Raw genomic sequence first — 24,978 nt, 5'->3', positions numbered from 1 at the left:
TCTTTCGGATTACTGTACCATCGTAATAGAGGACTTTCGGTTTACTCGACCTTCGGAGTAGCGGGGTTTTGGATAACTGTATCATCGGAATAGCGGACTTTCGGATTACTCGACCTTCGGAGTGACGGATTTTCGGATTATTGGACATTCGGAATAGCGGTCTTTCGGATTACTGGACCATCGAAATAGGGGACTTTCAGATTACTCAACCTTCGAAGTAGCGGGACTTTTGGATAACTGTATCATCGGAATAGCGGACTTTCGGATTACTCAACCTTCGGTGAAGCAGCCTTTCGGATATACGCAACCTTCGGAGTAGCCGATTTTTGGAGTATATGTTTCTGTTTACATTTGGTGTAACGTATTTGTAATACAATGTATATATATTTTTAAGTGTTTTGCACTTTTCGTCGTTGATCAAAGAAAACCCGCTTGTACATTTTCTCCCGTCTGTTTGCAACGTAAATATTGTAAATGTAATTGAACCAATCTAAAAGCAACCCATCTCCAATTTGTTCATCGAGGAGAGGGGACAAAATTTCTGTCAACGGCGTAACGTTATTATTATATACACCACAAAGCTGGCTATTTTTCCGTGACAACTTAAGACAGACTGCTGGTCTGCTTCTAATTCCACCGTTAATGAATAATACAGTCTGTATGAAGAAAAGAATTTCTCTGTATACATGTAAACACACTGCCGTTTGACGCGCTGTATAATCGGACACACCTGTAAACTATTAGGCCAAGTTGATGCCTCGAGAGAGAGCTTCATCTTCTATATAACTGTCTGTATGCCGTGTTCGACTGCACTCTCGCTGTGTTGTGTGTGTGTGCCGAGACTCGATTGTACACCAAACCATCTGTCGAGGACATCGTGTTTACACAAGTAACGAACGCACGGTCATGCATATCAACATTTCGCACTGCATGTGCGCCCGCGACTAGTCCGTTACGGTGTGCGAGTACGCGTGTAGGAGTACATATATATACTTATAGACAGTGTTCTATGCTACACAGGTGTTGTGTTAGAGAGTGGTGATAAATATTTTCCGGAAAATATCTTTTCTTCATCATCGAGTGCTTGTAAATGCCCATTTTGACAGACACAGGTAAGTCACATAGCCATTTTATTCCATAAGCCGATATATAATTTTACATTGTATGTAACTCTCATTAAGTAGGTATATATGAATGTTCACATATTTCGGACTGAAATGTTTATCGTGTGAGAGCTATAAACTTGTGTGGACACTACACCGAGCCATAATTATTGTCCATATATGACTTGGACGTTCAGGGGCGTGCTTGATTCATTCTCAGTTTCAACATGAGATGGATCGTCACCGCGGGTGTGTTTGGCTGGATATTACCGGCGTGAAAAGGTCAAGTTGAACTACGATTAACCGAGGGAGTCTTCAGCCTGATAGATGTTTTAGTCGTTTATTGCCAAAAATGTTATTTTAATATATTTGTCTGTCCTTTAACACGGCTAGACAAATGTTAACTCTTTATAATGATCTGGAAATAGATTGTATAAGTTACAAACACTATATATATATATTTGTACATACATATATTTCTTCGATGCCACAATATCAAAAATAGCCGAAATTCTGGTCCAGTTTCCAAATGACAGATTAGATTTGCCTCCCTTGGATTTAACAGGGAACAGGTGCAGTCAAATGTTGAGTGTTATTATTATTTATTTTTTAATATAATTTGCATATTGATGAACCTGCAGATGTTCATGCATGAACGTGAAATAAGAACCCCGTCGGACATTATTTTATAAAGTGAATAATTTGGTCCAACCGGTCGAACCACATTAAACGAAAACGCTCCATGTTAAGAGAACATCATTTATTTTCACGATGATGTCAGTTTTTGATTGACACGTGAAAATAATTTAGTCAGCTTTGTATCGTTTGTAACCTGCTGTAGTCGGTGTCTGTTGGCCAACACTGTCAGCTGTTTCCATCTAAAATATGGCGATCACGGTGTCAATATTCTCAACGCTATCATATGAATTTGTTTTTGTGTGCGAGTGTAGTTTTCGCTAGATTGGAAATTTACCATGAATGCCATTTGGTTAAATGGCGAAGCAGGATTATGATATGAACAATTAAAACTTACATCACCCATCGGTTTTAAGAGTAATTCATTATATCAGGTATAAATTTTCCCCTCGAAATTATTTATCAAAATGCGTCTATTGTTAATGGGAAACTTCAAAACGTTGACAAAATTTATTTGTTTTTGTTAGACAGGATAAATTGAAAGACATGAAATCTGGAAGGTTCCGTGTTCCTGTGCGTTTTAGTTTCTGCAGACCCTTCCGTCTCCCTTTTCTAAGCTGAATACTCTTTCCGGGGACAATGTTATCGTGTCCCACAGGGACCTGCGAATTTGTAACAGTATACGTGTAATTGGACCTTCCAAAACGTCTGAAAGTGTGTTATACACACTAGGGATGGTCTAATTAGACATTGACTCTAACAAATTCTCAGGTCCCTGTGATACACACTAGGGAAGGTCTAATTAGACATTGACTCTAACAAATTTTCAGGTCCCTGTGATACACACTAGGGAAGGTATAATTAGACATTGACTCTAACAAATTCTCAAGTCCCTGTGATACAAACTAGGGAAGGTCTAATTAGACATTGACTATAACAAATTCTCAGGTCCCTGTGATACAAACCAGGGAAGGTCTAATTAGACATTGACTCTAACAAATTATCAGGTCCCTGTGATACACACTAGGGAAGGTCTAATTAGACATTGACTCTAACAAATTATCAGGTCCCTGTGATACACACTAGGGAAGGTCTAATGACACATTGACTATAACAAATTATCAGGTCCCTGTGATACAAACTAGGGAAGGTCTAATTAGACATTGACTATAACAAATTATCAGGTCCCTGTGGTACACACTAGGGAAGGTCTAATTAGACATTGACTCTAACAAATTCTCAGGTCCCTGTGATACACACTAGGGAAGGTCTAATTACACATTGACTCTAACAAATTATCAGGTCCCTGTGATACACACTAGGGAAGGTCTAATTAGACATTGACTATAACAAATTATCAGGTCCCTGTGGTACAAACTAGGGAAGGTCTAATGACACATTGACTCTAACAAATTATCAGGTCCCTGTGATACACACTAGGGAAGGTCTAATTAGACATTGACTCTAACAAATTATCAGGTCCCTGTGATACACACTAGGGAAGGTCTAATTAGACATTGACTCTAACAAATTCTCAGGTCCCTGTGATACACACTAGGGAAGGTCTAATGACACATTGACTATAACAAATTATCAGGTCCCTGTGATACACACTAGGGAAGGTCTAATTAGACATTGACTCTAACAAATTCTCAGGTCCCTGTGATACACACTAGGGAAGGTCTAATGACACATTGACTATAACAAATTCTCAGGTCCCTGTGATACACACTAGGGAAGGTCTAATTAGACATTGACTATAACAAATTCTCAGGTCCCTGTGATACAAACTAGGGAAGGTCTAATTAGACATTGACTATAACAAATTATCAGGTCCATGTGCCGTGTCCAGGTAGAGATGTTCGATATTCATCTGGGACGGATATACGGAAAGTCTTCGTGAACGCAGAAAAAAAACAGAAGCCCAAGAAGTCAGGAAATTACCGGATCGGAACGGAAACAATCCGGGTCCCGGATCAATAAATCGAACATCACTGATCATCCTTCACAACAAAACTATCGTCGACCTGACAATCCCAATGTGATTGAGAGATAAAGTAATTTTTCAAGCTGCAGATGATGGAAGCCATCTGTATAGACCGCAATGGACCCGTTCTAAATCGGGACGAGGGGGCCTAGTATACTAACACATCTACGATTAGGTTATAAACAAAGCGTAGCCTAATTAACATGTATAGAATTCGCCACCTCAGTATACATACGATTATGACGTAGCGAAAAAACTCCAATTTCAGTTTAAAATAAGTATGTACATGTAGGCCTACCATACATGTCTCTTACCTCGGTGTCCATCCGATTGTAGTCACCGAAAACGTCACATAAAAACTGGTTGTGATATAAGAAAGTTGATTAACATTTATTCAAACCTCAAGTATTTTATTTTTTTCCCGTCAATTATTGTTTAAATTTCTAACTGGGGGTCAAATAACGATTCCTTACACAATAATTTTTTTCTGAACAAAAGGACATTTTAATCAACTGTATTGACGCAATATTTTGATATTTATATAAGTTTTACATTGCAGTGTTAAAATCAAAATGAATATTCTGACAGAATTTTCCGCGCGTGAATCAGTCATTGTCTTGTAGAAGTGTTATATATATATATTGAAATGACAAATCTTTTTTTATAAATCGATCATGCTATAAACATGTTCCCTCATCATTACGTGTTTATATTGATATAAATCAATTGACGCTTTTGTTTAATGTTATAAAAGATAGAATTTATTTCGGAAATATTCGATCTAAGAAAAAAAAAAAACTTCTTTTACCTGTGAAAATATTTTAATTTTGAATTATTGATAATTATTTTCAGCCAGATGACCTTTCTTCTACTTGATTAATTGTATAATTTTTATTGTTTTATCCAATCGACATTTAAGCGTGATTGGACTACTAACCGAATGTAAGTAGAAAGATGGATATCAAGTTGACAAATCACGTGACGTCTGCTAATGATATTTTAGGGTGTATACAAAACTTATTAACACGGCGACAAGATAGTGTTGTAAACCATATTAATTTCTACATCGTTATTTCCCTGTCTTTATACAAGACATTCCGTAAGAGTACAACCTATAATCGTCTGGGGGAGTTTTTTTTCAGCATCAACCTGAAACGATCTCGTCCCCATGGAAACGACTTTGTCGGGGAAGCGGAATGTGTCGAAATGTTTCGTCGTTGATCATGGTTACAAAGACGCTTGTTCGGCACTGGAATTAAATACACTGTAATTTCGGCATGATTGTGATCAGTTATTGAATTTTGATAATTTACTTTTAATTATTGAATGCTTGAATGGCATGAGTTATCCTCCCTTATTACATCTAAATACAAACTCAGACATATGCGTATATATTACGTTAAAAATTACGGGCATTTGGCACATGAATCATAATGTATTTATGGTAATGATTCATGAATGCTTATATATAATGGACCTTGGGCTAGGAATTCGTGTCCAAGTCCTTGTAGTTAAGGACATATAGTACAGTCTTCGTATGACATCACCAACGCCGTCCTTTGAGTTTAGAGACATTAATTATCCTTGCTGTTTTTCAGTGACATTTGTCTTACCCGACTTCATCCCAAATCATGAGATCGCCTTCCCCCTGCCCCCGGGGTCTGCCCCATCGTTCCAGTAAGGATTCGTTCCGCCCTTTACCTGCCTGGCTCCGGTAGTTTTGATTTACTCTCAGTTGCCATGACGACAGTGTGAATATTTCATCAAGGTATACATAAGCTAACGATTTGTATTGCTTATTGTGTATTGAATTTACTATGTATCTGGCGTATCCTTCAAAAGCTGATGAAGCTGAACATCAGTCGCAACTACAGTCGTGTTTTCTTAAAGACATTCCCTAATTAACTGGGTACACCAGTGCCCCTATTTAGACTGTCCCGTCTATTTATTTTCACATATTACTAGTCTGTTACCGTATTAGATATATTTAATAGTCAAGATTTTTCAAGTATAAATTGACTGAAGAGTACAATTTTTAACCAACTGGATAAATGAAATTTTACTTCCTCTAAAGGAATCAATTATAGAATATATAAGACTGAACTTTGTTTAGAGAATTATTTACTAAAACTCCCTCCCAAATTAGCCAAACTTACTGTAAATTTAAAACAGATAATACCAAAATACCAATCGAAAGTGGTAGATGGTCTAATATACCACGTGAAAATAGAATATGCACTTTCCTCTTCGTCCGTTTTAGCTCGAGCGACTCAATTCGGGACGAGTTCGAGTTTCTCGGTTGTTGGATCAAGGTCAAGGTCACGGTTACTGTTTTTTTTAAATCAAGTTTCTTTATAAATCATTACAATGTGATAGCTAACGGAGGGTTGGTAGGCATATTTTTCTGTAACAATGCTCAATAATCATTGGTGTATATGAAGTTTTAGAGGCAATTTCACCTGTCGGAATGGCAAATTACCTTCCGTTTTCTGTCCCCCAGTCGGGCTGGGCCGTACATTTCATATTTTCGTTCGCGCGGTCCTGACTGCATTATCTCAAGTTTGCGTTTCATAATAAAAAAAAAGTAAAAAAAAAAATTGTTCACATTGATATCTTCAAGAAATAAGCCTGACGAAACAATGAAATTGCGAATCTAACAGAAGTTACAGTAAGTTAATTTACAAATATATATTCTATGATATAGTGACACTTCCCCAACCCGTTATGGTCGGTAATATTCCCTTTACATACACTTATACAAACTTACCACAGGAAAGATGCTGACAATAATTGTAAAATGTATTAGAAAAGAGTTTTTGAAGACCGAAATTATCCAATTCGTGCGGAAAGTCACTATTCGAACCAGACGTTTGTTGATTAATGACTTGTTTAATGAACAATCAATTAAAATTAGCGAATTTTACTATCATAACTTAGTACATATGTATATTGATTTTCATATTCTTGCACCGAAAATTAATTATAAATCCAAATTATATTATAACTCCATGTATATTGAATATTAAAATGGCCGATTGTTTCTATGTACATTCCAAACCTCATTTTATTATTGAAACGAAATCGATTAAGATTAAATATTTTCTGTTCTTCAAAGAACGTGACCCAGAATTGATTTTAGGCATTTATGGAAAAGTGAATGCTGTTTTCGACCCTGTTAACTGTTAATTATGTTATAATAAAAGGAAGCATGTGGACCGAAAATAACACATTCTTTATTCTGTCAACAGTGATGTTTACCTGTCAACAAAGGTATTTACGGGTATCGTGCTCACGACAATCATTGAAAATGTCATGTTGTATAGCCGAACATGCTAGATTTACTACCGAAATTAATTTCCTTGTGATTTTAATTCTCAGTGCGTTTATTGTGTACATTTGACTGGTGCGAAAAAAATAAAAATAAAATGTCCCGTAATTACATTAATGGCTAAACCACGACGAAAAAGATTTAAAACTAATCGTCAAAAATTTCGTAATTAAGAATTACGCCATATCTATAAATCAGGTGAAAACATTCTATTAAGTTTCTGATCAAATAATTTCTGGTCCGTTTTAAATGCCCGCTTTGACATTTAAATTAATTGTTTGTAATATCGAAGTAATGAAGAAAATGGTCTAGACCACAGGAGTATTATCAATCACTTATTTAATCATGCAATATTTTTATATATCGATATGCTATGCCCTTTTTCGAAAGTGACGCTATAGATTACACAAAATCTTCGTCTTTGTTCAATTTCGTACAAGATTTAAAAAATCAATTTTTATTTTACCGCATCTCTGACTTGTCTCTCTACAGAAACCTTGTTATAACGCCTCTCGTGTGTAACTCTACTGAAACCTTGTTATAACGCCCCTCGCGTGTAACTCTACAGACACCTTGTTATAACGCCCCTCGCTTGTAACTCTACAGAAACCTTGTCATAACGCCTCTCGCTTGTCACTTTACAGAAACCTTGTTATAACGCCTCTCGCTTGTAACTCTACAGTTGTTATAACGCCTCTCGCTTGTAACACTACAGAAACCTTGTTATAACGCCCCTCGCTTGTCACTCTACAGAAACCTTGTTATAGCGCCTCTCGCTTGTCACTTTACAGAAACCTTGTTATAACGCCTCTGGCTTGTAACTCTACAGTTGTTATAACGCCTCTCGCTTGTAACTCTACAGTTGTTATAACGCCCCTCGCTTGTAACTCTACAGAAACCTTGTCATAACGCCTCTCGCTTGTCACTTTACAGAAACCTTGTTATAACGCCTCTCGCTTGTAACTCTACAGTTGTTATAACGCCTCTCGCTTGTAACACTACAGAAACCTTGTTATAACGCCCCTCGCTTGTCACTCTACAGAAACCTTGTTATAGCGCCTCTCGCTTGTCACTTTACAGAAACCTTGTTATAACGCCTCTCGCTTGTAACTCTACAGTTGTTATAACGCCTCTCGCTTGTAACTCTACAGTTGTTATAACGCCCCTCGCTTGTAACTCTACAGAAACCTTGTTATAACTCCCCTCGCTTGTAACACTACAGAAACCTTGTTATAACGCCTCTCGATGGAACTCTACAGTAACCTTGTTATAACGCCCCTCGCTTGTAACTCTACAGAAACCTTGTCATAACGCCTCTCGCTTGTCACTTTACAGAAACCTTGTTATAACGCCTCTCGCTTGTAACTCTACAGTTGTTATAACGCCCCTCGCTTGTAACTCTACAGAAACCTTGTTATAACTCCCCTCGCTTGTAACACTACAGAAACCTTGTTATAACGCCCCTCGCTTGTAACTCTACAGAAACCTTGTTATAACGCCCCTCGCTTGTCACTCTACAGAAACCTTGTTATAGCGCCTCTCGCTTGTTACTTTACAGAAACCTTGTTATAACGCCTCTCGCTTGTAACTCTACAGTTGTTATAACGCCTCTCGCTTGTAACAATACAAAAACTTTGTTATAACGCCTCTCGCTTGTCACTACAGAAACCTTGTTATAACGCCCCTCGCTTGTCACTATACAGAAACCTTGTTATAAAGGCTCTCGCTTGTAACTCGACAGAAACCTTGTTATATGCCTCTCGCTAGTTACTCTTCAGAAACCTTGTTATAACGCCTCTCTCACTTGTCCCTACAGAAACCTTATTATAACGCCCCCCGCTTGTAACACTACAGAAACCTTGTTATAACGCCCCTCGCGTGTAACTCTGCAGAAACCTTGTTATAACGCCTCTCGATGGAACTCTACAGAAACCTTGTTATAACGCCTCTCGCTTGTCACTACAGAAACCTTGTCATAACGCCCCTCGCTTGTCACTCTACAGAAACCTTGTTATAACGCCTCTCGCTTGTCACTTTACAGAAACCTTGTTATAACGCCTCTCGCTTGTAACTCTACAGTTGTTATAACGCCTCTCGCTTGTAACACTACAGAAACCTTGTTATAACGCCCCTCGCTTGTCACTCTACAGAAACCTTGTTATAGCGCCTCTCGCTTGTCACTTTACAGAAACCTTGTTATAACGCCCGTCCCTTGTAACACTACAGAAACCTTGTTATAACGCCTCTCGCTTGTAACTCTACAGTTGTTATAACGCCTCTCGCTTGTAACACCAGAAACCTTGTTATAACGCCTCTCGCTTGTCACTTTACAGAAACCTTGTTATAACGGCTCTCGCTTGTAACTCTACAGAAACCGTGTTATAATGCCTCTCGCTAGTCACTCTACAGAAACCTTGTTATAATGCCTCTTGCTAGTCATTCTACAGTTGTTATAACGCCCCTCGCTTGTAACTCTACAGAAACCCTGTTATAACGCCCCTCGCTTGTAACACTACAGAAACTTTGCTACATATAACGCCCTTCGTTTTTTACTGTACAATAAAATCATGCTATACTGATCCTCGTTGATATTATGTTGTAAAATGCCGATAAAATGTCTATCATTTTCACTATGATCGGATCACCCAAACAAACTCTCATCAAAGATGCAATGACTTTCGAAAGCGATTTCGTGCGGTTGTTATTGGGAATATGATCTGTCTATTAGATTTAAGGACGGCTTTCATTTCTGTTTGTTTTTACGTGATTAGAACACGGCTCTGTTTTATACTCCTGGCGCCCTAGAACTCACATTAACATCAGTGTTTATTTTGATTGCTTGTCACGTCTAGTTGCTTTAAACCAAACACTTCTTGGGCGCGTTCGGATAAAAATGTTGCGTACGCCATATGGCAAGGAAGGGAGATAACCCACCAAACCGTGATTGGATTTAACTCGGCAAATTGCCATTGTTTTGTCATTGTATATATTGAGGTTAATCGAATGGTTATAAATATTTTTATTCAAATCATCTCTATTTTCAAACATGAAAGCTGTGTAATCACAAATTGTCTTAACTGAAAATTAAAAAAAATATCTACAGCTAAAGCCGAACTAAAGACGGTTGAAAGCCCCTGAATACGTCCCGACTCCTGTATTCACAGAATTTCTGGAAATTAAAGGTATATAAAAGTGACATGAATTCAGAGTGACGTACACAAAACTCACGCGCACATAAATCTCACGTGCATTGATGTCACCCGCTGCAATCCTTCAGAGACAAATTTTAGGAGAGTCAATTGCGCATGGCAGACACGTAAGTGACAATATCTTTAGAGTACTTTACTTGGCTCCGTAGCAAATATCTTAACTACATCTGTCGTATGCGTTTAGTTGTGGTATAATCTTTATGGCAGAGATTTGTAGCATTTAACTTCTTTCTCTAAACCCTCGCTGACGGGACGTCCAGAACACCAGCTGTCAACAGTCTCGAACGCCACGTCTGTCAAATTATACACCAACTTGTTACGAAATTGTGAAACATGTGTAAATAGGTACAGCTGATATCTTCATCTTCATTCATTTTATCAACTTCATGTTATACATAATTTATATAGTAAGTAAACTGCACTATTATGCCAAGATTAATTTACAGAAATTTTGCTGAATGTATTACTGGTTATTACAGTGTCGCTTTGAGTTGTATTGGTGTTGTGACGTTTGAATAACTATGACGTCACTCTTTGGGTTCCCGGTTTAACCGTATATATTGACGTCATTTACCTATACGACGTTGTTTTCAGTTATCGGATCACAGTCGATTTATTTAAATGGCGGAATCGCGAAGTCTTGACCCCACAGTGTGTCAATATCACGGACATAGCCCAAGTCCATGTAATCATTTGACATGGTTTTCGATTGTTTGAGTTGTCTCAACCTCTGGATTAGTGGCGTCTTTAACGTTCATAGTGAGGCGAAATTATTGGTGATGGGTTATTGAATTTTGGGGCACGCTATTGTTCGTGACGTCATTAATTACTTACGTCAGTAGCAACCGTCGTTAGTTCTGCGTCTCCGATTAACACTAACAGGCAATAAACCGCGTTTATAAAATCTAAAATTAGAATTCGTGACAATAACTCTCTAGTTTATGCCAGTGACACTATGCCATGCTGTGTCATAAGGAACGACGGACGACAATCCATTGGGCGGAGGTGACCGCGAACGATAAGCCGTGGGGACGGTGTGACTGCAGACGACAGCCCGTATAGGGAGAGGTCGACTGAATGCAAACTATAACCCGTGGGGAGGGGGCAGCTGTAAACGATAATCCGTGGGGGATGTGCAGCTGCAAACGACATCCCCTGGGGGAGGGGCAGCTGTAAGCGATAACCCGTGGGGGAGGGGCGGCTGCAAACGATAACCCGTATAGGATGAGAACTTGTTGGGAGAGGCGCTTACAAACGACTACTCCTGGACCATCCGTGGGGAAGAGGGCGACTGCAGACGACCATCCGTGGGAGAGAGGACGGCTACAGATGACCATCTGTGGGGGAGAGGACGGCTACAGATGACCATCTGTGGGGAAGAGGACGGCTACAGACGACCATCCGTGGGGGAGGACGACTACAGACGACTATCCGTGGGGAGAGGACGACTACAGACGACCATCCGTGGGGGAGAGGACGGCTACAGATGACCATCTGTGGGGGAGAGGACGGCTACAGATGACCATCTGTGGGGAGAGGACGACTACAGACGACCATCTGTGGGGGAGAGGACGGCTACAGACGACCATCCGTGGGGGAGAGGACGGCTACAGACGACCATCTGTGAGGGAGAGGACGGCTACAGACGACTATCCGTGGGGAAGAGGACGACTACAGACGACTATCTGTGGGGGAGAGGACGACTACAGACGACCATCTGTGGGGGAGAGGACGACTACAGACGACTATCCGTGGGGGAGGACGACTGTAGACGACAGTGGGGGAGAGGACGACTGCAGACGACCATCTGTGAGGGAGAGGACGACTACAGACGACCATCTGTGGGGGAGAGGACGGCTACAGACGACCATCCGTGGGGAGAGGAAGACTACAGACGACTATCCGTGGGGAGAGGACGACTACAGACGACTATCCGTGGGAAGAGGACGACTACAGACGACAGTGGGGGAGAGGACGACTACAGACGACCATCTGTGGGGGAGAGGACGGCTACAGACGACTATCCGTGGGGAGAGGACGACTACAGACGACAGTGGGGGAGAGGACGACTACAGACGACCATCTGTGGGGGAGAGGACGACTACAGACGACTATCCGTGGGGAGAGGACGACTACAGACGACCATCCGTGAGGGAGAGGACGACTACAGACGACCATCCGTGGGGAGAGGACGACTACAGACGACTATCCGTGGGGAGAGGACGACTACAGACGACTATCTGTGGGGGAGGAGTTATTGATATTATCACTGTTACTCTACGTCATGGACGGGTTTATTTATTAATATGAACTTCAGTAGAGGGCGGCAGTTCAGGCACACAGCTACATTTACAATTACATTTGCTTATTTTGACATGTGTTTTAAACAATAGGAACTGTAAACAAATGTCAGAGCGGACAAGGTATTTTGACATGCGTCTAGATAAGAACACCTGTTCTTGATTAGGTTATTTATACAATATAAATTAATCTGTATATCATCAATCTATTTATCTATCAAAATCAAAGCATACAGGCACTTGGGGCGGCTAGTTCGGGGGAGGATATAGGATAGATTTGTAAACTATTTAGTCTTTTTGTCATAATACTGAACATGCTTCGTTAGTTGACATTGTGCACAACAAAGGTGTTTAAAGTGGCGGTTGTGTAAAGAGTTTGTGAGTCACCGGTTGGTTGGGCTTATAAAGACCTATGATCGCGAGTCTTCATTTGTTCAGTTCAGACTGTGTAGCTAAACCACAGGGTCAATTCGTCAGCAGACGAGTACAAATATTCTGTATTATATTGGAATTATACCTGAGTAATTCACAGGTAAGCGTTAAAAAGTTCAACCGGATGTTTTATATTTATTTTACTTCATCAAATTATCATTTGATCGGAGGATTTTAATGGTGTTACTAAAAGCCATGTCTCTTTACACGTGTTGAAGTACCCAACAATTTAAATAATAAGTAAACACCTTCGTGGCCGCCATGTGCTCGTAACGGTACGATTTATAACTAAATGGTCCTGTGTGTATTTTAAATAATACATTGCGTGTATGTGTGTGTTTTAAACATAACACGTGTTGGCGTGTATACATGGTGTTGTTTTTAGTGTAATATTGTATGACAGGCTCTCCTGCTTCCGATCTCAGTTCAGGTTCTATTTTGATCAAGCCACAACCAGCCTCTAAGATCCACATCAACAATTAATATGCTATTTGGCTAACAATAATGTATACATATTATTGAACACGTGTTGGTATGTGCGGGTATACACTTCATGTCCGCGACGTAATACAATAGCGTATATTCATATTGTGTATGATAAATATTACGTTTCCGTCAATATGGACACTGTAGTCTGAAATGGATTGATTTTAAAACTATGAATTATTTACATTTCGCAGATATACAGACTGATTCACTGAACACGAGTTTGTGAATTTGATTCACTAAACATGAGTTTGTGAATTTAATTCACTGAACACGAGCTTGTGAATTTGATTCATTGAACATGAATTTGTGAATCTTTGTGTTTCAACAGTTATATCTAATCATTTTTTTAAAAGCATGCGTATTGGGGAGCATTTATATATATATCGAGAAACATGTAGTATTGTATCTGATCGTCTGCTCGTTGACTGCTATTTTAGTATTTCAACCGCCTCTGTGTGTATTAGTCTAATCGAGCGACGAGCGGTATGGAATTGACATCGTAATATATTGCAGCTGACTGATATAAACAAACAGTAAAATATTCATACTCATCACCATTTTAACGATATTAGACAGAAATGTTGCTAATATGTGTCATAAAATCTGATTTCATTGTTTGTATTGCTTCATTTTCCAGGGCAGTGAAGCGTGTGATTTTGTGACAGCATACCTTCCAACAAACGCAGGTGTCTGATTCATTTGAGGGCGGACTGCTGTGCTGACAAGACACACTCGCGAGGAGGACTGGCTATATGTCGGATGTTTGGGGAAGATTGGTCCGGATAAAAACGGGCAATTGTATAGATTGGTGTAAATACCACACGGGAAACAAAGATCTCTCTAATTCTGGAAGTCGGGATCATTTAGCGCCACAAAACGACATGACGTGAATCGTCACCAAATGGATGGAAAGTAGATTTAGACATACATGTGCTTTATTCGTGTTTTACATGTGAAATCTTCTTTTATCCGACGGATATCCTGTATGTGATCTTGTGACCCCCCTAACATAAATCTCGTATGAATTTAGCACAGCAAGAATTAATTTAGATATCGAAAACTCAAAACAAAGGTGAAGGTCATTTGGTTCTCCAAATGAGGAAGACGGGACTAGCCATGTCTCGTGCAGTGACCTTGACCTTGTGCGTTTTGGCGGGAGTGTGCACTCTGTTACAGTTGATTAGTTTTGCAAGTCAGGGATGGGCCATTTGGACGGACAAAATCACCAACAGGAAAGTTTACATAGGTTTGTGGTACAGTGTAGTTTGTGACGCCCCGTCTGGGTACTGTGCAAGTATTTCACACCATGAAGAGCACCTGAAAAATGTCGAAAACGGCGAATTATTGAAAGGTAAGTGAACTGTTTGTACTTTATAAATAGTTTTGGAAGTATTTTATGGTAAAATGTTATAAACAATCAAACATGTGTAAACTCCCTAACTGTAACTCAACTCTTCGATTTCCTCAAATCTACCCACAATGTCCCGACATTTTATCACTAGTCCCTCCACCTCTGGGTTACGAGTTCGAAACATACGTGGGGCAGTTGTCACGTACTGACCGTAGGCCGGGGGTTTTTCTCCGGGTATTCCGGCTTTCTCCCACCTCCAAAACCTGGCACGTCCTTAAATGACCCTGGCTGTTAGTAGGACGTTAAACAAAAACAAACAGACAAACCCACAATGTCCAGTCATCTGTCTCCATGAGGATAAATTGTAGCGTGTGTCTAGTTTTATACCCCCCCCCCCCCCCCCCCTCCTCCTCCTCCTCTAATATATTAAGCCGTGTTTACACGAGTACCAAATTTTTCATTTGTTTGACCTTAGATACACAGGAAACAGATTTTTCATTTTGTTGGCCTTATGTAACGTGTTATGGTATGCTATGTTTATGTGAACTTGAAGTGATTCACATGACAAATTTAGTTTTTTTAATATAAAATGTAAATGGTTTCCCTAGATATAATAGCCATATTGTAGATAGCGAAATGTATGCTAATTACCATTGTCTGTATTTTACATAATACACATTCTGTTCACGGGTGACTGGATCATATCTCTGTTGTAAAAGTGATAATTTCATACCGGAAATTTCATTTCAAAATTATCTTTATGTATCGTTTTACTAAGTGCTGCATGACTCAGGTTTCTTGTATTCCGGATAAAAAAAAATATTCTTGTTTATTTTTAAACTGTCATTGAGACAAAGTCCTCTGATACAAACAATCAACAAATGCTCTTAATAAATACACATTCAAGTAGATGTTAAGGGTCGGCTCTCAGGGATATGACAAATATTCCAAATCTCGTGTGTTTTAAGGACTGGAGGGTCAGGAGTGCTAAGTCCATATGTCACAATTATGTCTAAAACAGTAAATATATATATGACGAGATAAGGACAACACGGTTTAAATAAAATAGTGGAGCAATTATTGAAAATTTATGCATTCGTATGAAAATCATTTTTAGATATTTTCTCCTGTATGTGTTGACTGATAACACAGGGACTCGGCGCGAACTCTCAACCCACGGTTCATTTAAGGATTGAATAATGTTATGTTACAATTTTATTTTTTTCTCAGAAATGTGCTCACTCATTATCGTTTTCAAAATTTGAATCTACAATCGGTCCCTACACATAACTTTATTCAATCCTTATATTTATATTTTTTTGATATTTTGTACAATTTTTGTCTTTGACAAATAGGGACTTGTGCAAGTCTACCACAGAACTTACCAAAATGTACGTCATCACTCTTTGTCTACATATGGTTAATACTTTTAGGATTTCTTTCGCGAAAAAACTTAATAGCGAATTAAAACAAATATTAGTTTTAAAGGAATTTATTTCATATAAATATGATCACTTTTGAAAAGGAATTAAACAAAATATAGTCCAAGCTCGACAAATGTATTCCTACGCCGGACTTGATAAAGTTCATTGAAAAATGACTCGAGTTAACTGTGGTAGGTTCATTGAGTCTGAATTGAGTGGAAATATAAATATATGCATGTGTATATCGACCATGCACATGTTGGGAAATCGTTCCAAGTCCCTGTGGCTGGTAAAATGTGTTGCCAATTCGTGTTGTTCATAAAAAATATCCTTAACACTGAATGGCACTTTGATAGTACCGCCATGTGATATATATACAATTTTTTTTCTCTCAGAAATGTGCTCACTCATTATCGTTTTCAAAATTTGAATCTACAATCGGTCCCTACACATTCCGAACCGATTGTTGTTGTTATTTTTTCCTTTGGAGGGGAGAAAATACCGAAAAGTTTAATTCTAACTCAAATTTGACGAAAGTAGATTAAAATGTTTACATAAAATAGGTGAAAATACCTTGAGTAATGTAATGATCTCTAAATGAAAACCGGGGTAATGACAAATTACTTCAAACCATTATACAATATACGTCTAAGTCGTCCAACTTTTCACAATTGGATCACAGGGGTTTGTAATGAATGTTTATGATAAAAATAAAAAATAGAGCTGTGATCAGCATATATACATTCATTACAAACCCCTGTGATTGGATCGTGAAACACAAAATACCAAACCTGGTCTGTCCTCCCCATTACAACTAGTTTGACTATTGTCATTCCACTCAGTAAGTGAAATTTTGAAATGAATGAATGCAACATGTATATATAAAAATTCCCAGAGTAACCACTTCTTGGTCGATTTCTTAGCATAGAATTAAATATCCCATTAAAGTGAAGGAGATTCGCAGACTTTGAAGTTTAATCCATAAGTATAAATGTATACATAAATATGTTGACCTTCAGGATCATTTGGCCTCAGTTGATCACAATAACGTCGCGATATCATGATAGTTACGAGTTTTTGTTTGATCACAGTTTATGGATATCGGGTCCGAGAGGCAGTAGATATAAATATTGACATGGGCTTACAGGCCGTAGATATAATCTTATATACACGTTATGACAGGTATTATAAGTGATGGGGTTGTATTTCTTTGACGTATGTATCGAGTGTTATTTCTTTCTTATTTACCTATAAGCCAGTACACCTACTTTTTACCAATATTGTTCTTTTTGAAATTCAAGTTCGAAACGAGCGATGTTGGATTTTCTCATCAACGGAAATGTTGTGAGAGAAACCGGTTCGGCTTATTGAAACACCGATAGTTGACAGAATTTACGGGATAAATTGACAGAAAAACGCATAAAACTAAAAAAAAAAAAAGCGACCAATGATATCATATAATATAAAAAAACCTCCGCGTTTGAAGAGTTCCTTGTAGGAAACAAGTGGTGATCAAGGTTGGCTCCTTGTCGTTTCCATACATTGCACTGAACCACCGTGCCGTAATCTGCACATGGTATGACATACACGTGCATTTCATATTCATTAGCAGATATAAGCATTGTTTTGACGTAGACTACCAGAGGTTAAATGTTAACAACAACAAAGCGATGTGTGTTACACCAAAAACGTGTGTATTGTATGTAGATATGCATGTGTCTGGCGGGAGTAGCGACACAATCGTCTCCTGCATCAGTAATTCTCATCAGGGTTACTTTGATACACTTGTAATTGTCCTCCATCTTGATGACATGATGTCTTGGGGTCTGTGTGCCAAATGGGAGGCGTCCCAGCCAACGATACATCTTAAAACTCGGTCTACAAGGCGAACAATGTTTCCGAACGAAATACATGTACGACTTCGATATTCATTGGCATGGCAAGCAGAAATTATCCGTTTATAAAGCATTCTACAAGTGACTAGACAAGATTAGAGACTGGAGCTCACAGAGAAATATTATGCTACTAAGTACTGTAGAATTTTGTACTAATTTCTTCAATAAAAAATGGCAAAAAAAAAAAAAAAAAAAAATTCTCTCTTACGATCTGGATTTATTTGTTCTGAACTATCAAGTAAAGCTATATCTCTAAAACATATTTGAAATAATTTGCAAGAAAAACGGAGTAACCTGCTACTGGTTCGAACATTGCCGTAACTAATTTTCGAAAATTTGAAACCAAATAAAATCAACCCCCTCCCCCCTCATTCCGGAACATGACGAAATGACCAAACAAAAAAGGTGAAAAATTGTCAATAAGTAAGTAAGTAATAGCTGATTGGATATTTGCTGACCAGAAATTCTGATTTGTGAAAATACAGCATTCTACTCGTTGTTTTCGATCAGGTCCGTTTTCCTCTAGTCTATATAAATAGTCGGTCTAAATGACAGAAACGTCAAGATCTCACAATCAAATCTCGTCCTTGCACGTGCACTGTGTGACAGAAAACGTCTGGATTTAGGCAGTTCATGGCGAACATTGAGATAACGTTTCCGTTCAATCGTCCAAAAGACAGCCATAATAATCTAACCAATTATAACACGATGGCTGGACTTGGCTCACAGCACTTCACAGTTCGTGGAGGTTTTCCTGGCCTCGCTTCCAAATGTGATTTGCCACACATGCGGGTTACGTAGATGAAAGTAATCGGCGTTACTAGTTCGGAAACAACCTACCAACACTTTACATTACATGATTGTACAACGGCGACTAATGCCGGGCATCAACCTCCAGAACCATGCAGTTGTCTCTTGTCATGCCTGGAGCAATGTCGAAGAAACCAGTGCGCGTATTTTCATCTCCGACATTCGATACGACATCCATATTGCTTTCCCTTCTATTTCGGTGTTCCCAACAGTTCTGTATGTCTTTTACATTAACTCTCATGACCATATTTGGTGCCGTGACCTGTAAGAAAATCAGTCGTTAGTTTAGAATAACAAGCCCTTAAAGCATTGTAGCTATCCACGGTTCCTCACTAAAGCGAGTTTATTATAAAATAATCATTCTAACTTGCTCTTGATATTTCATTGATCAAATTGATTGGACGCTCGACATTATTTGTCGCGTGCAGAACAGATGATACGGAGATAACGTCTTCCGGTTTCAGGCACGAGCTCTCGTGCTGTCCTAAAATAATCTCCTCTTAATGTCCCCATGCTGCGCTTCTTGGTCTCAATTTGATAAATGACGTAATTTAAGGATAAAATATTCATGCCGTGTGTTTTTGCATATTTTTATGCGGTTTTATTATTTCAAGACAGAGGCATTTGAGTTGAGGGAGTTAGAGGAGGTTATGCCGAGATTTAAATGTAATTTGAAGAATGGCGGGGAATGAAAAGTTGAGTTCAGCCCTGTATATACGCATTGGATGCTTGTATATGCGATCATGGAAATGTAAGATATTGTGGATAGTTTGGGTCATTGTATGACCCAGTATGTATCTTGGATGGAGTACTTATAATTTTTTTCCTAAAATGAATGACATTGACCTACATTCAAGGTTTACAGGACTAAAAAATTGTTTGAAATTTCACAAACTCTATCTGAAGAATCTGACCTACTTTCAAGGTCACGTGAGTCAAAAAAAGTTTAAAATTTCACAAACTTCATCTGAAGATTCTGACCTACTTTCAAGGTCACAGGGGTAAAAAAAGTTTCGAATGTCACAAACTTTCATCTGAACAATCTGACCGGCTTTCAAGGTCACAGAAGTGCAAATTGTTCAAAATTTCACAAACCTCACCTGAAGAATATTCGAGTCAGGCGATTTCATGGTCACGACCATTTGTTTCAGCGTGACTTGAAATGGGTAGCATTCTACAGAATGACAGATGACATGGATTTCTACCCGATATCTTGAAAGTCAAGAGAAATTTGATTTCAAGTTGAAATGTGTTTATATGTATTAGAACTCTGAACGCCAATTGAAATAGATAGCAGGTACTTGTCTCGGATGTCGTAACCAACGATTCTCTCGTCTAAGTTACTGAGTGAAATATACAGCCCCATGTAGATTTCACTGACTCAATCGGCTACGTCAGCTATCCTATACCGAGACATCTGCCGCGGAGTACGACACTAAAACGACATCAATAATTCACAGCAGTGCGTATGATAAACATCGACATCTATGCATTTACGGTCTGAATGTGTATCTTAATGGACGGAAAGCACGTGTACACACGTGTACACGTAACTGTTATTCATGTATGATTAGATACATGTTACATTCCCAAGTGCCTGGCATTCTCCATAGAAAATCAGCGTTCCATTTCAATGAATTGGATGGCAACATACATACACACTTAATAATTTAGAGTTTGTCTATGCCAGGACTCTACATGTGTGTGTATATATGACTATTCAAGGACCATGCCTCGCAATTATCGCCAGCTTCACTGACGAATCGATAATCGATAATCATTTCTCCAATTCCATCCCGTTGAAGCGTTTAACATGCGGCAGCTGTCCAACTCTGATCTAGATAGGGACATAATCGTTTAACATTTTGTCGCCAGGGGTTTTATATCAGATTTTTTTCTCCAGATATCATTTCTGATGATGTTGCTATAGATTTTCTGTCATCGTTTCGTTGTCTAAATAACAAATGTGGGTATCTGTTATGTCATTATCCTCCGGATATCATTTACAAATTCTAAAGCGATATATTTTTCTGTCGTGTTTATGTTGTGAAGAAATTATTGTGATTTTTGTCACCCCCGGTCATCAGATATGTTTACCGATCCCGTTGCCATGGATATTTATTTCAGAATGGGCTATTTGTCAAGCCACTATGACACTCAGGCTTTTCGAAAAAAATATATCTGCAATTAATTTCATTTTTTTCCCAAATGTTTATATGTTATAACACAGCGGCTTTCACCACTTGAAAATTGTTACCTTTGTTTGTTTGTTTGTTTATTTGTTTGTTTGCTATATTTACCGCCCCGCGAACAGTCAACGTCAAATTGAGTCGCGGTCTCCTTGTAGTAGTTGGTGACTAAACTACCGAACAACATACGAGAGGCCCGTCGCATGCCATCCTGAGCAATTAGGGTTAACTATCTTGTCCAAGCTAGGGACAAAACAACGACAGCACAGACCGATCCGTTTCTCAGCTTCCTAGCAAACACAAACCGACACGGGTAGGGAGAGTCGAACCACGAACTTCGGACTTCATCTGAGGAGACTTGGCCGGCGCTCTAACCCGAATGAGTTATTGTTTACCCCTTTTGATAAAATAAAATATGTCGAAATTTTACTGCCGATCACACGTTTAAGTTATTAACATTGCATTTGTGAGTCTATATAAGATTTGAATGAAATAATGGAACATGTCGCACGAGATCATCACGTGACCTTAGTATCAATTGCTATGGTGATGATATATACTGAAATATCTGGAATTTCATAATTCCTATTTCCCGTGATATAACTATATATGTATATATTGATCGAAACGGATTTGTCGCTTTGCCTTTGACAAAAAAACATACATGAAATCAAATACCATACAGAAAGTATCTACATGTATATGGTTCATATTCACAAATCGTTTCTCGGGCACAGAATTGTCAGAAATATATTTCAACCTTGACGAAATCGACTTGGGACTCAGAATGAATCCAACCTTCGCTATTCCTCTCGAACACTGAAACGTATTTTAAATCGGGTTTCAACCCTGGCGAAATTGACAACGGCTACGGAATAAGGCCAACCTTCGATAATTTTGTGTGTATGTTTGTAATAGATGTCTTTGTATATTCCGTAATGTGTTGATTCAAAAGAGATCGTGAATGTCAACATTGTACTTGAAACTTGATTTCAATCAATCAGCATAACAACAAACGGTTACTTTGGTGAAGATGCGAAAAAAAATGACAAAGAACAACCTTTATCCAATCTCTTGGTGTCCTTCGCTCGTATAAAGACAAACGGAAGTAGATAAACATTTAACACAGAAGCTACAATTCATAACGATATTTCGATCATCCCCGCGTCGTGTTAGCAACTATTCATGGCTTTTGATAAGCTACTTCCAGTGAAGGCATCACAAGGGTTCTATCGCATTTAACACATTCGCTATCTAATGGGTTTTCGATAACCGATTCAGCTTCAGCAGTCAAGCTAGATACCGACGGCAGTGATTTGTCATCTTATATTGTAAAATTGTATCCAGCTCTTCACTGAGTTTTACTGTAATTTATCTTCAAAAATTCATATTTATGGGGATTGAGGTATGTTTATATTGTAAGAAGTTGAATTTAGGAAAATATTTTGTTAGAAAACTTAGAAAAGTAAGTCAAAAACGAAATTTGACTTTTAGTGATTATCATTAAGCTGACTAAGCATAATTCAGTAGTTTAAAAAGAGGGTCGAACAAAAGATATTTGCATTTATCACAACCAAAAAAATTCTTTGTTTAATACACAATCTTTGCCTTTATCATATTTTTTTTAAATCCTTCATATCGACCATGAGCAAATATGATTTGGGATTTCGTTAAGCACATTCAGTTGACTAACAAATCTCTCGACCTTGTAATTGTGGTGGTCGGTCGGGAGCTGTTCGATCTGTCCGCGGTTTATCAGAAAGACATTTGGCCGTGTACAAATATCTCACCGGTGTGCAAACAGAGATTTGTGTGGATAGTCAAAGTTGTTATGATTAGGTTTTGATGAAGTCACTCCTTTCCGGCGTAATCTGTCCCCCGTGAAATCATATAAAGACAAATCATTTGATTCCCATACGGTTTCCAATAGTCTGGCGTAAAATCACAGTGCGATAAATGGTCGATAATGGACACAGAGAACGGAATCTGTCCGTTTATATACCGGCCTTAGGGAGATATAGAACATGCGATATTGGATGTCTAACCTATATTCGAAATTAAGCCCACCTAAAAATTCTATCGATTTGGTCATAATAAATAAAAAAAAAATTTAGAACGATTTGTGTATGTTGAATATTCACATTTTAAATATTTCAAGCACTGAATGGTTCATTTTACTCGACTATTACGTTTCTTTTTTCAAACTGAGTTCAGTGATATTTTTAAATGATACCTTTGGCCAGGCTGTTACGTAGACGTAACACTTAACTCGTTATACAGCAAATTGAGCAATGAGTTGGACCAAGGTTTTAGCGCTATATTGAAGGATTCGCTTTATTGATGGATTTATTGCCACTCCTGATAGTAAGGGTATTTTGAAGTTGTCTGTCCTGTCTTTGGATATCCAGAGGAAAAGTGGAAGAAAATATTTTCACGACGGACGCAACACTAAGGTTTCATTGCATAAATAAGGGACATCAGACAGAGTGTTCATTGTATAAGTAAGGGGCATTATACCGAGGTTTCATTGTATTAGTAGGGGGTCAGTATACCGAGGTTTCATTGTATAAATAAGGGGCATTATACCGAGGCTTTATTGTATAAATAAGGGGCATTATACCGAGGTTTCATTGTATAAATAAGGGGCATTATACCGATGTTCCATTGTATAAATAAGGGGCATTATACCGAGGTTTCATTGTAAAAAGCAGGTGTAATTTATTGACGTATATTGTATGAACCCAGCTGACATTATATCGAGGTTTGTCCCTTACTACTATGTACAAAAACTCGTACAAAAGTACTCATTATACCACATGTAAAGGACTTTATGGAAATTCCGACTCGATTTTGTTATCTGATTTACGAACGATGTTCAAACATTAAACATCCATGTTTCATTACGAAATGCATGATATTGGCCCAATATGGTATTTAAATCGCGCGATTCAAGACTAGGCACAAAAATTAGATTTCGTCTTAGAAGGAATTGATTACAGTAGGGAAATCAAAACTGTTTCCTTGGTAGGCTACCGCCTAGTAATGACGGAAATGGAGAAAATATTCTCGCTAGAAACGCTTTCATGAGCATCCCTTACCTTGATGGAGAGGACAGAATTGTCCCCCATTATTTTACTGGCTAGAAAATCGATATTCTATTCATGCGATACGTTCGGCTGCTTTTTTAAGGTTTGCAGATTTCCTTTTGAGCTAAAATTGCTTTTAGTGGCTGTCAGGTTTTTGAGTCGATACATAGCTTAATCTTTTGGTAATCATATGCATAATTGATGCTTTGAACACGGCTGGTGCTACAAACTCTCGTGCTTTTGAAAATATATCATTTTAGCTATCGTTGTAAGTTAGAATGTAAGTCGGCATCAAATATGCATGTATCCATACGCGGAAACCTGGCCTAATTACTTCGAAAGTAAACCCTAGTTTTATCCTTTCTCGTTAAAAAGTAGTTCCCGGATTATGTTTTCTGAATTTCTTTTATTACAATGGAAAGCGTTCAGTGGATATTGACAAGACATTTGCCAGATTCTTTTAGTCCGCAAATCCGGGGATTCGAAATTCCATTGAATACTCGCAATGCATTATCCTTTTCGACACAATTGATGGAAGTAAAAATCCATTACAGGATATTTAGTTCCATAACTGAGAATTTCCCTTTAAACATTCATTCACGTGCGAATTTTACATAACCATAACAATAAAATGCCATCCAATTCCAGTATTGTATGAGAAAAAACCATTGGAGGAATTCCATTTATTAAATCTCCGGCCAAGGAGAATCTCCAGCAGGATTTGACAGCAGGATGTTTA

General features: G+C 38.4%; 1 protein-coding gene across 2 annotated transcripts in view; it reads left to right on the top strand.

The window, feature by feature from the left end:
• Positions 1 to 841: 841 nt before the first annotated feature.
• The window catches only part of LOC117344820, a 44,002-nt gene continuing 19,865 nt past the window's right edge, over positions 842 to 24,978 (top strand). The window contains exons 1-2 of one of the 2 annotated variants that reach the window (XM_033907647.1): positions 842 to 1,112; positions 14,122 to 14,835. In XM_033907647.1, coding sequence (XP_033763538.1) covers positions 14,580 to 14,835 — 256 coding nt within the window. In that variant the 5' untranslated portion in view covers positions 842 to 1,112; positions 14,122 to 14,579. Of the gene's footprint in view, positions 1,113 to 12,974; positions 13,096 to 14,121; positions 14,836 to 24,978 lie in introns of those variants that run through there. The other variant, XM_033907648.1, reaches the window with a different exon arrangement.

This window comes from Pecten maximus, chromosome 16, assembly GCF_902652985.1.
Source record: "Pecten maximus chromosome 16, xPecMax1.1, whole genome shotgun sequence".
NCBI classification, from domain to species: Eukaryota; Metazoa; Mollusca; class Bivalvia; order Pectinida; family Pectinidae; genus Pecten; species Pecten maximus.
The sequence above is the reverse complement of the archived record's forward strand: the minus strand, read 5'-3'. Positions and strand labels throughout refer to the sequence as shown.